A 13,772-nucleotide genomic window follows, 5' to 3' on the forward strand; every position below is an offset into this window, starting at 1 on the left:
TATGTATACTATTCTCCACACATATTTGTATAAATGTACATGTACACATACAAGCAAGGTATCTCCAGTTCATCTTTGAGGCTTTGGTATTTCTCCAGTTTCTCATGTTCCCTTTTCCTGATATTGACATATTTTGTGGTTGATACATTAATCATAACCACTTTCCTCTACTTATCAATTATTACAATGTTGGTTGGTCATTACCATTTTGTCAGTCTGCACCTGGAAATCCCACCAGATCCACAGGAAGTATTATTCATTGTGACCTGGGGGTATCCAGTCTATATTCTATACAAAATGCATTTCTGAGCAATGCTTCAAATTTTTAATTGTGATGAAATTGCATTGTTACATTGATTTAAAAGTACTTTGTTTCAAACCTTTATGTACTGCGTAAGAACAAAAAGTCATTATCTTTTGGTTTAAAACACTTATTTCTATAAACAAATTCCCTGTACACAGTAGCAGTTAAAATATTTCAACCTTTTAAAACATTGTTTAAACTTAATGTCACAAAATCACATTTTTCTGACAAAGAAAATTTCCGGATTTATTTGTTAAAAGGTAACAAGTCAGTAGTATGAAATTCAAATATGAATGAACCTGCCTTTCTTCCACACAGAGGGAACAACATCTGAGTGTTTCTCTGCTGAATCAGACAAAAAGGAGGATTCAAATCTCTGCACCTCTAGATTGTAAAGGAGGAAATGATGTTCAAGAGAAAAATTAACATAATGACCTCAAACTTGTGCAAATATTCAATTAGTTGTCAATTCAGCATTTTTAAAATAAATGTTTAAACTTTAAAATAGAAGAAAATGCTGTAATTATTATTTTTTTTATTCATTTAGGAAAGAATCACTTTCCTAAGTGATTCTGTGAAATGAGGACACAGATCCATGTTGGAAACAAGTTTTCATGGAGGGCTTGTTTCTCCATGTGGAGACGTCGGCAGACACCAGTTCAAACGAGCATCGCAGCAGACCGCCCACAGATGCTCTCAATGGCTGAGATTCAAGAGGGCAGTCATCCCAAGCCAGTACCATCCCTCCTGTACCCGTGGTTTGTCTGTATGTGTGTTCAGCGCCAGTAAGCAGCTGTTCAACAGGATAACTTGCCATTGTGATGGCAAGTTGGGCTTGTGAGCCCAGCTCAGTAGAAATATCCAACCTCTGCATTTTCTTCTCCACCACAAATCAACAAATCATGGTGCAATCTTTGTAACAGAGAAATGAGTGAAATAAATGGATTTTTTTTTCTATTTCTTTAATATTTACAGTAAATTCTCATCTGGAGAGATAGAGATAATTGTGTTCTGGAGCTCTCTGCATTTCATTTAAGTAGCCACTAGAGAAGGAGTATAAAAGAAGCTGTTGTGCTGCACCTCTTTGTTACTTTTGACCAATAATGTCACAGTCATTTTTATCAAAAAATGGTATCTTTTCTTTAAATATGACAGATTACATTCTGCATAATATGTCCCCATGAAACCTACCATTTTATTTCTTAGTTTCAGTCAGATGAGCATTAAATATGTCTACTTTTAACTCAGCACACATGGTTGTGTCATGGTACCGGGCTTAAAACATTTTTCAAAGTGTACACTTTTGCTTCCTTTCTTTTTGGTCCTCAGGAAGTCCCATTCTCCTCTTGGTGCACTTTAGGAAATGAGTCATTCTTTTTTGAGATTGATTTTCAGGCCACTGGAGAGAGGAAAGGGGAGATGAAGAGACACAAATTAAAGAGAAGACATGTGCTTTTTTATACATTAATACTCCCTCCTGTTCAAATTTCAGTGGCCAGATTGCCTTTATGCTTCCTGTTGTCAAACCTTCATCCTATTTTGTTCTTTTTCTTTTTAAAAAAAAAAAAGATAGTTAAAAGTTTTGGAATTAAAAATAAAAGAAAACTAGAAACAACTGACAAATCTCTCCAACAAGATATCTGCATTACAGATGAACCAGCTCATGTTAAAATCCTCCATGTTACTTAAAAGAAAAACCGAAATTTGTAATTGCGTCATAGCTTTGTAGCTTGATCAGATCAACATAAAGAACATAGCAGACTTTAGCAGATAACAGGTCATTTAAGATGTAAAAGCAACCTTGATTCCACAACCTGAATCTTGAATGTGAATTTCGGCTTTTCTTGACTTTTGACTGGAGTTTAACAAACTGCAGCCATGGCCAACTCCTTTCACCAACTCGCTTTTAGAGACTGTTCAATTGAGAATTTTTTCAGTAATTCTATTAAATCGAGGTGGCAGGAAGATGGAAAAGGTTTCGTCTCAAGGACATTATTTGCTGACAATTATGGAAAAACAGCTGCTACAACAAGATGATTAAATAAGTTAAATTCTCTTTTAGAGTGAGATTACAGAAGACAACAAATCGAAGTTCTTACAAATACAAAGTTAGTTTATCAGGTCAAAGTTTTCTCTTTGTTGAAGTGGTTTCTTATTAGTTTGGCCAGTAAAGTGCAGTTAAATCACTCGACAGGGCACAGTCAATTTATCAAAAATGTTACTGCCAATCATCTTTTCCTTGGCTCTTTTGCTTGACTTCACTCGAAAATGTGATGAGGTGATGAATAGATAGTAGTAGACGTAGGAAAAGATGACCACAGGGAAATGGGAATATGACCACTAATATTAAGTTTCAAAGTGGGTTTGCACACCCTGATCTCAGAAATACCTGAAATAAACATTGGGGTTATCCGGTTGGTCTGCAACACTGAAGCTGCAGATGTTAAAAAAATGTATAACTTTTTTTTAAAGATTAGTTTCAGACAAATGGAATCTTATGTTGTCCCTCGAACAAGAGAAGGCACAAAAGTATGAGCTACTGCTGACACAGTCTGCTCAACCTCACTCCCCATCCTCATTTTTATCCACATAAATCACACTTAGCACAACTGGATAAATATATTCAATCATCAGTTTAAAAGTAGGACATGTAAAGAACAGAATTAGTGTCTTTTTCTTTCATAAGGTGTATTCATCCTATGGAGGAGATCATTAAGGACGCTTTTCGTATTTAGAGAATTTGAGCAGTTAGAAGACTATAATAAGGAGGAGGAATTTCCGCACTACTGGAGGCCACAGTCTCAGGACTACAGTTTCAGGCCCCTAATTTTTAACATCTCTTTTCATATGTCATAAACAAGTTTTTTAAACTTTTGCTTTATTGGTTGTTGAAGACATGCTGTGGAACGTCTGCTGATTTTTTTCAGTGATGCACCCTCTATTGATGGTTAATTCTGCATCCATCTTGCATCCTGCACTGAGAGCTCTCTCCAGCCAGTAAAAGACAGTCTTATCTTGACTCTTGTCTTATCTCTTGTTCTGTCTCTTACTCTCTTTCTTTTCCTCTCTTCCTTTGATAATGTTCCCCTACGTTTCTTTGCAGAATCAGCGACTGGCCAGCGTGTTTCACTTCAAAACACTTCAGAACTTGCCTGTTTGACTCATGCAACATTTTGCAACTCAGCTTTTAATTTCGGGCAAAATTTCTAACCAGCCTGTATTTCTTCAGGACCACTATGAATCACATGAAGTCAGTGCAGAACTGTTTGGTCGCATGCAGTTTTAATTACCCATATTAGGCACACAAACATGATTAATTGGTATTTCACTGTGGCTTTTAAAATAATTCACCACAGAACCCAACAGAACCTCTACATCCCTTCAGGCTACATCAATGTTTTGCCAGTTAGAAGCAAAGGCAGGTTAGAATTACATTTTTTTTTTATCATTTAGCTGCTTTATTACAAAACAAAAATATAGCATGTCTGTCTAAAGTATTCCTGTCCAAAGTATTATTAGGGTCCGAGCCATACGAAGTATGGCGAGACCCTATTGTTCCTGAAATGTTTATTATTCTTCTCCTAAGCGCTTCAACGCCAAATTTGACCCCCTAAACACCCATGAAAAGTTGTGAATTTTGGCACACACGTCAAGCCCGGTGTAACTCGGATATTGTAAGGTCCGCATACTTTTCAATGCAAAATTGGCTCAACAGCGCCACCTAGACACCCCAAAAATCCCCAAATGAATGGGGTCCCAAAAGTCTACTTCGACGTAGGAACACGAAACTCGGTACACACGTGTACCACCAGGGGTTGACCAAAAAACTCAATGGAACACCAGTTGCTATGGCAACGGCGTGCCCGCCATCTTGGCGTGTGCGGCCATTTTTTGACCATTTTTTGCACTTTACACACATCGTATTTGAACGAACTAGTCTGAGGGGATTCGTGCGATTGACTCCAAACTTGGTGGGAAGCTTCCTGACAAGTTGGGGACCAAACGCTCCTCAAATCTTTCTAATAGCAGAAAGGGTGTTACCGTGGCAACCGATGGAAAAACGCCTTCTCGCCATGAAACACGGTTTGCTCATATCTCCACAGAAATACATGGGAATTGCACCAAAGTTCACAGTATTCGTACGTGTAACACCCCAAGTCCAGCAAAGAAGTCAATTGAACACCTGTTGCCATGGAAACGGGGTGCCCGCCATCTTGGATTTCATTGCCATTTGAACAAACTAGTCTGAGGGGATTCCTGCGACTGACTCCAAACTTGGTGGGAACCTTCCTGACAAGTTGGGGACCAAACGCTCCTCAAATCTTTCTAATAGCAGATAGCGTGTTACCGTGGCAACCGACGGAAAAAGCCTTCTCGCCATGAAACACGGTTTGCTCATATCTCCATAGGAATACATGGGAACTGCACAAAACTTGACAGGATTCATAGTTGTTGGGTCCTTAACCCATTACACCACCTGTTGTCATGGCAACATCGGGTGGCGGGGTCCAGGATGCTCGGACCCGATGGATGCCGCTTGCGGCTTTAATTAAATATTGTTTTTCAAAACAAGCTTTAATGGCTACGCTCAAAAAACAGTAACGCAAAATCCAGGTATACTTAAAATAAGTTTTGGCATTTTGGACCAACCTATTGTTCAAACCTATGACGCCATTCATGTGAGCTTATTGGGATATTAACTTGCAGCACAGCAGGCTGCATTTCTCATCCATTCTGTCAGAGCAAACGCTTTTCACCACAGAGAGCTTTTCAATTGATCCATCCCTAAAGTGATATAATTAAGCCCTTGTTGCAGCCGGGCACGGCCCCACATAATCAGCTCCATACTGTCAGAACAATTCAGAGATGGTGTCCTCTGCTATCAAACCCAGATTGCTGTGCCAAAATGACAGCGCTATCATGGCAGCTGCCACAGTTATCTTTTATTTCTTCTGAGGTGCAAAAATGTGCTGCACTGCACTCTTATGTAAAGCAATTCTTTCAAAAGGTGGAAAAATCAGCAGCATTTTTCTCAACAAGTTGTGTTTCAAGGGCACTAAACCTGAAGGCATTTTCACCTTAGAAATGTATCTAATTATCCAATAGACTGAAGGAAACAAACACTTTTTGATCTGCTGGTAATTCCACTGGTGTATTTTTATATATTTTTAATATACTGCTGTATAATATTAATCAGCACAGTTTCTTTTCTCCAATAAAGTCTAACATTTGAAGCAAAACAACTGATTCGATCCACTGCCTGCTAACCATGGTGTCAATGGCAGGAAGTGGTTTGAAGTGACTGTTTACAGATTTGTTCAAGACATTGTATCTTGTTTTAGAGAGGGTCACATTTTTGTCACAGTTTAAAAATGTACAAAATGTAGCCTTATGCGCATGATATAACTAAAAACCATGTCAAACCAATGTTATATTTCACATTCAGGCTCGAAGTGCACCTGAAGGCAATCACTACTCAAACGTTTAATTTCATCAGACACTTTTAGAAAGATGCCTTAAGGTACAATGTTGAAGATAAGTCTTTATCTTGCATGGACATTTACAGGCAAATGCGTCTATCCTGTCTTATAAGCTAAAAGTGAATGAAAGTAATAATTTTGTCTATTCATCATGAGTTTTTCATGAGAGGCAATTTTGATGTGTATTTCTGACAAAACTTTGACCTGGAAATCTCTTTTTGTTACACTGATTGCTTTGAAGCAGTTCATCCGATTCACTTCCACAACTGTGTGCACGTGCATTACAGGGTGACAGCAATCATGCCTCCTCAATGCGTTTTGAAATAGACTAGTGTCTCTTTTTTCCTCTTGCGTCAAGCGCTGCAAAAATCAATGACATTTTCAGCCATTTTTGCCCAAAATGAGAGAAACGATAGAAGAGACAAAGACAAACTGTCAGCCAGTCAGTCAAGACTGAAAGCAGCAGAGAACAGAGAGCCTTAATATTTCAGATCTAATGCATTATTTATACTCTGGGCGAGTCGGCTGAATCTGCCAGAGTGCTCTTGGGTGAATGGTGAGTTTTCGATTCTGTGCCATGCATGTGTGCGTCTGTCTCAGTGTGTGTGTGTGTATGATTGGAAAAGCAGTGGATGAAAGACAAAGATGAAAGAAGCAGCCTAGAGGCCAAAACGGTATGATCCATCTGTTGGTGCTGTGAAGCTCTGAAGTTACTTTAGCTCTGAGATAGGCTCCGTTGGTGGCCAATGATCAGACGTGTTCAGGTATGTATGTGCTCGTTTAAAGAAGTAAGAAGTGAGAGGCTTTGGACAAACCATCCACTTGTTCCAAAGTCATGAAACACATATGTTCACACATGCACACGAAACGTTCTTTAAACTTTTCTATAAGTTTGAGTCTCTTCATATTTTCCTCAGGTTCCCTTTCAGTCCAACACTCACTAACGATGGAAGGCGACAGTGACAGTAAAGTAAGGGTATTATTGAACAGAAGGCAAAACGAGTCATGAACACTTTTTCAAACAGAAACTACAAATATCACAAGAGATCCCTTGCCTTGTTCAATCCAGCTTTTCTGCTTAATGCTGGCTATGTGTTAACAATGCAATCATTTAAAACAGAAAAAAAGATAATGAAAAGATGATTTATGTTTTTGCTGCATTGAGAATGACTGCACACAGTTGTACTTAATGCACATAAATCTTGACTAATATGACAGCTGAATCAGTGAGGTTTATGGCTGGTGAGGCAGTGACTCCTTTGGAGTCAGATTTATAATAAGTAAGAACTCAATATCTGTTTAATTATCAGCATGTATATCAACACAAACACACAGAAACACATTTGGCCTGTTAAGAATGTTTCTTTTATAGCAGCAAGAGACAATGAATAGAGCAAATTTGCTCCCTTCAAATATTCTAAACTATTCATATTCATTCTAAACAAGTCAGAGATGTGAACACAAATTCAACTTTGATCCTCAGTTAAATTCTTAGTTTGCCTGGCCGGGCCGGGCCGGGCCGGGCCTTTGCCCTTCTGCGGTCCTGGGGAGGCGGGAGCGCCTACAGCAGCCAGCTGAGGAGTTGGCTGCCTGGGAGAGAGATCTCTCTCCCGGTTGTGCCCCTCCCTGAGCCCCTCTCCTCCCCCACCACCCCACATCAAACACACCACACATTGGGCTCTGTGGGGCGGGTGGAGGCGGTGGGTTTGGCTGAGGGGTCCCCATTATGGGATCCCCCTGTGGACCCCTGCGACTGCTGGCCCCACTAGATTTTAATCACAACCTAGACATCAATATACATTTACGGCCTCGGGGGGACAGGCAAATGGGCTGTGGGTGGGCGGACAGGAGCCACCGAGGTGGCCCTCCCTCCATCCCCTCCCTTTGTGACCTCTCTCCCCCGGATTTTATTTACACGTTAGACACTACCACATTTAACAGTACTGCACTAAACACACACTCACACACACTGAGGGAGCCCTGAGGGGGCAGCAGTGGGACCCACCACCATCTCATGGCTCCTTCCAGTTTTTAATTGCATTATAAATAGCCCACACTCATGCACACACAACTCAGGTGGGGGGGCAGAGGGGGGCAGGGGTCTTCCTATGCGCTCAGGTCCTGGGATGCGCTCGGGGCTGCGGGGGGTGGAGGTTTGGTACCTGCCTGGAGTCCTGTGCAGGGGAGCTGCGGACATGTTCTTGTCTCTTGGGTGCCTAGTGTTGGTGTTGGATTGGAGTGGCCTGCCGTGGGTTTGCCTGGTCTGGTCGGGCCCCGTCAGGTTCCTGGACTGGGCTCTGCTGGGGGGAATGGGTGGTCCTCAGGCCTGTGGGGTGCCTGCCCTCCATGCGGCCCGCACCGCGGTGCCCAGCACCCACTGGGCCTGCTCACTGTTGCCCTGGGCTGCCTGGTGCCCCTGCCCTGTCGGGGAGCTGCGGTCTGGGGGCCCCTCTGCTCTGGTCTGAGTGAGCCGCTGCTCTGTCTGCTTTGGCCTTCCTGGGCTTGGTGCTCTGTGGACCTGCTGGGCCTTTGGGCCTTTGGCCCCCCCCCCCCCCGTCCCCCGCTGATGCTTTGGGGTACGGCGTGATCACGGCCCCCTTGCAAGCACACATTTCTTCCTTGTTGCATGGCCACACATGCACGTTCACACGTGCGTGCTCACAAACATGCTCGTCTCTCCATCTGCTTCTGACTAGATGTTGCGGATGTTCGGGTGTTGGTACGTTTCTCTGCAGGTACTTTTGATGACTACTGTACTTTTTTATATTATCATTATCCTATTTTCTTTATGTATCATGTAGTACTGTGGTAGTTTATAGTTTTTTTGTTTGTTTGTTTGTTTTTTTTGTGATGTGTTTTAGGCAGCCTAGACAACTGTTATTTCCACATTTTAATCCTGTCCTTTTCTCCCCCTTTCCCCTCTTCCTCTATCTCCCTGTCAGGTGCGGAACTGACATATAAAGACTAAAGAAAATAAGATTACAATAAAAATAATAAAAATATCAAGGGCAGCCATGTATATAACATGTCTCCCTTGGTAGAGCAAATCTGTCAAGCAAAATATGGCACACAGACCAAGTTCTGTATGTTAGGATGCTGGACAGGACAGGATAAAAAATATATTAAAAAAAAAAAATAAAAAAATCATAGTTGTTTTTAAAACTCGAAATTCTGGTAATTTAATAAATTTTAATACAGGTTGCTCATCAAGAGGATAACAAGAAAAAGTAGAATAACTCCCTTAAGTTATATTTTTGTTTTCAAATACTTAATTTCCTTTTTCTTGTTTTTTTTTTTTTTTTTTTGTCTCATCTGTCTCCCCTGCCTGCACGTCACAGTGTTGGTGCACGTTTAAAATGGCTGGTGTGTTAATATCCAGTTGCTGGTTTGAGACGTGGTGTAAAAAGTGAAACTCAGTTGTAAAGTGATGCAGCGTCCTGGAAGACAAAGTTGTGAAGTTTGGTTTCTCAGCCTTGAGACGTTGCTGGGCGATGATCTGCATATAATAGATGTCACTGTGTCATCAAAACAAGTCACAAACTCACATTTATAAGTTCAGACAATTACATAGTGCTGAAGCATTGATGCATGGTGCTAGGGGCAGATGCTCTGCTCTTAGCACATAAATAAGTCCAATAGCTCCGATTACGACTGCCACTTCCCCAGGTCATTACATTTAGTTAGGGAAACGTCCTCAGTGAAGAAGGACACTTGATTCCCTTTGACAACAACCTCATACAATGTTACAAAGGATTAATCAAAAACATTTTTAAAAAAGGTTGTTGCTTTATACATGATCAACCATCAACGTATTATTTTTTTTAATGAAATAGAATTGTAATAATTCTTATCTATCTATCTATCTATCTATCTATCTATCTATCTATCTATCTATCTATCTATCTATCTATCTATCTATCTATCTATCTATCTATCTATCTATCTATCTAAAGACATTTGTACGCACGCGCCCACAAAGTAACCCACTCTTCCTTAAACGCATTAGTCTCGTTCACCTTTGTCTCCCCACAAACTTTATATAGTCGATCCATATCTAGATCGATGCACTTGAGCTCCCATACATCACCCTCCTCCCCACCGCCCTCCGCCGTGTACTCCAGCTGTGAGGGGGCCGGCAAAGGCCAGCAAAGCCCGCCTCCTTCCCTCCTATTGGGCCGCAGGAAGGCAACCAAAGGGTGGGGGGTGGTGCTACCTTGCGTTTCACATCTTTACATCGGCTGAGCTCAGCGTGACTCTCCAGCTGCTCAGCGGGGACTCTGAATCCCACAACACTTTTTATTACGGCCGTGAAAAACATATGAAGAATTGAGTGATGCCTCAGCCGGGAGCAGACTGCGCAGAGGCGGACTGAGCCCACTGCGACGCGTCTCTGTAGTTTCACGTTTCTCGAGTGCGTCTTCTTCCCCTCAATCCACCTGCCTGAGCGCGCGTCGGGATCTAGGAGCCCATGGAGGAATGTCGCGATGCTGTGCACAAGGAGAACTAAAACTTTGGTGTCGACATGCGTGATCCTGAGCGGCATGACCAACATCGTTTGTCTCCTGTACGTCGGCTGGATCACCAACTACGTGGCCAACAGTGGTCCCAAAGTTCCCGAGAGCGGCAGCGAGGCGGACAGAAAGTTGGAGGAGGACAGCAAAGGTGAAACACTGAGGATTATCGAAAGGTTGGACCGGCTGGAGAACGTCGTGAACGAGCACATCAAAGGTCAGCCACCCCATGATCATGCTTTGGTGATTGAGAAACAGCTTTGGATGAAGTGTAATGGAGCTGAAGCAGCTTCCATTGCTGATAAATCAGCAGTTTGTTTCATTCATCAGTTAACGTTAAAACCCATCAAAAGCTTCATATAAACGAGTTTTTGGTACTTTGCTTAGCTTGTTCTTTAAAGAATAAATGTAAATACTGTTCATTTTATTTTACGCTCTGAAAGATTAAAAAAAAGTTGCATACACGAAACAAGAAATCAGAAAGTGGCTGGACATCCGATAGAATCTGCAGCACCTGTGCACCCTCAACCCCTCTAATGATTTCTTTACCCCAGGGCTATATAAATCGGTCCTACAAGAACCGCAGTCCTGCAGGTTTTAAATGTGTCCCTGCTCCAGCACGCATGACTCAAACTAAATAGGTCTAATAGTCTTTAAGTTCAGTACAATGACTCATTAATTTGAGTCCGGTGTGTTGGAGCAGGAAGACACAGAACACCTGCAGGAGTAGTCCTGTTCCACTCACTTTGAAGACGTGTAAAGCGTTTGAAGCTTTAAAAATAAAGTGTGCTTTTTGAAAAAGGTGCAGCAGAGCTCCAATTGAACCCACTTATTAAAGTGTATCATAGTAATATGAGTTAATGATACCCTCCAGACATGTTAAAGGGCATTTAAAAATGCAGCCGATTAGCCCTCTTCTAAATAATTCAGAATCTATGAATATCTGAAGAAGTATAGACACAAAAATCTACTCCTCTGAAAAGTCCAGTGTGTGCCCAGGAGGTTTTAAACAACATTACCTGCATGCACAAACTTTCATCTTCTGCACATTCGTGTGGAAAGCAGTTTTCTGGTGTTGAAAGAGAAGCTGCTGAAAGCCAACAATGGTCTGTTTTTAAACGGTATAAAAATGTTGCACTGCAGTAGATCTGTTGCTAACATCAGTCTTCTCTGCATCTGTTGCAGAGAACTTAGAAAACCAGCAAGTATTCATCAGAAAGCTGGTGGAATTTTGCTTGAAACATGACTCCATTTGTTTGCTTACAAAAGAGGGGCTCTGTAAGATCTGATAAAGGTTTGTCTTGTGGAATGGTGTTGCTTCCCACATAGATGTGGTGTGCTCTGTTTAGGGCACATCAGCTGAAGGTAACACTAGATTTGTGAGTGTGACTGTTGACAGGTGCAGGTTAATTTCCTTTCGATAAGCAAACAGATCAGGCATTTATAGAAGAGAGAAAATGTGTGTTTCAGTTTGAAGATGTTGCTAAACAGAATCTCTTTGTTTCTTTGTTGCAGGTTTGAGCTCATTCATAATGATCATTATTAATTAATTCAGCTACATTAAGATTTCCAGTGTCTAATTTGAGTTGAGTAACAAATCCATTGATAGTTGGTGTCCTACTTTAGTACACTATTCGTGTTTGCATTATTGGCCCATTTGCGGATCTCTCTGGCCAATTTTTAACCTAAATTCAGAAATCGGATCAGGTCAGAGCCGGACAAGCTTCTACAGATGTGTTCATTAGAAAAAAAAGAAAAAAAGCTCCGTGGCCAATTTGTTGTTGAAAGATGATTTTCTTCATTCATGAAAATTTTTCAAACCAGAGTAGTATTGCTCCTCCCCTCTTCTGTGTTCTCCATGTTTAATTACCCTCCTCGGAGCAGCACATTAGTGAGTCAACACAAAAGAAGTGGGACAGACCCTTCCTGTATGGACCAATAAATGGGCCAGTGCCCAATCCATTAACTAAACGTGGGGTGTTGCAGAAATGTTCTCTCTAAGGCAGCAGCAAGATGATTAAAGCTGGATTGCTCTGCAGCGAGGTCTCTCCTTCAATGCCCCGTAGTCACAACTCCATTCCCTGGAAAGATAAGGGCCACGTTCTATCAAACATCTCGGAGAAAGACTGATGATCCGGGATTAATTTTCCGTCCCAGATGAGCATGCTGAGTAGGCACTTCTAATCAGAATTAATACAGAGTTAAAAATTGTGGCAGAATTAATTCTGTTGAAAGGAAAACAGCATTTCGAACGTAGAGAGATACGATAGGAGATTGCCTTATAGGCTAAGACAGCTACTATTACATTCTATATTATTTACAGTGCAGTTGTTTTCTTCATTTTAACCCAAAAAAGATAAAACTTTGCTTCAATTTGGAGTACAACAAATATAAAGACATAACGTTTTAGTGATTTTGCTCATTTTCATTGCTCATAATTCAAATTGGGAAGAAAAATGAGTCTTAACAGACATTTAATATTACACTTGGGTAATACTCTTAAGTGCTGTACAGAATTCAACAGGTAGTCATTAAGTAGTAATTTTATTCTAAAGTCTCATTGTTAAGTCTCATCTCATTCATCATTATTTACCTATCAAACCTTTAATTGTGCAACAAGTAATTTATGTTTTGGGGGACAAAAAGTCTCGGGGATCTTTTCTTATTACACCCTGAATAAAAAAACTCGAATGATTTAATAGATTTAGCTGATGGTGACACAACCTTTTTCGTGAATTAGATCATTAACCAATCCATCTGGTAGGTGTTGGATTACATCTGGGGTCACTCTGGATGGTGCAGGCATAGGTCATATTGACTTAGTAAAAGTAATTTAGAGATCACACATTTGAAATTGAGCAAAAAAAAAAAAGCAACATGCTCCCTGCCTCCTCTTCTTTTCCTTGTATGCTGTTTCCTTCAGGGACTGCCACGGCAAATCATTTGCCTCCATCTAACCATATCCTCCGGATCCTTTTCTCTTACACTAACTAATCTCATGCCCTATTTCACCACATCCATTTATCTCCTCTTTGGTCAGAATTGGTAACACCAATTTTTCTTAAACACATTCTCCGATAACTATTTTTATTAAACACTGACCATCAAAATCATATCTGGAAGTCAGATCATTTAAATAATCTGATCTGAAACGTTTACATGCACTTCTGAAAAATGATTTTGGAAAGATAGTCGACATCAGTGGTTCTCAAACTTTTGAGCCATGACCCCCAAGATAACATACGGTGGTGTGCATGACCCCCACGCGACCAATTAGTGATTCATTTTGTGATATATCAGATGAGTCATCTTGCAGCCATCCTCTAAATATAAGGCTGAAAACTCAATCTTCATAAATAAGGAGGATAAACTGACTTTGGTGGTTCACCGCTGTGACAAGGCACCTACATGCCCAAATTCAGCTTCTCTCGCAGCGATGTCAAATTCTGATTTTTAATATGGTATGTGTACTAACTT

General features: G+C 40.9%; 1 protein-coding gene across 3 annotated transcripts in view; it reads left to right on the plus strand.

The window, feature by feature from the left end:
- Window positions 1-10,047: 10,047 nt before the first annotated feature.
- The window catches only part of LOC121647915 (polypeptide N-acetylgalactosaminyltransferase 18-like), a 209,589-nt gene continuing 205,864 nt past the window's right edge, over window positions 10,048-13,772 (plus strand). For all 3 annotated transcript variants that reach the window (XM_041997737.1, XM_041997735.1, XM_041997736.1), the window contains exon 1: window positions 10,048-10,512. In XM_041997737.1, coding sequence (XP_041853671.1) covers window positions 10,269-10,512 — 244 coding nt within the window. In that variant the 5' untranslated portion in view covers window positions 10,048-10,268. The remainder of the gene's footprint in view (window positions 10,513-13,772) is intronic.

This window comes from Melanotaenia boesemani, chromosome 10, assembly GCF_017639745.1.
Source record: "Melanotaenia boesemani isolate fMelBoe1 chromosome 10, fMelBoe1.pri, whole genome shotgun sequence".
NCBI classification, from domain to species: Eukaryota; Metazoa; Chordata; class Actinopteri; order Atheriniformes; family Melanotaeniidae; genus Melanotaenia; species Melanotaenia boesemani.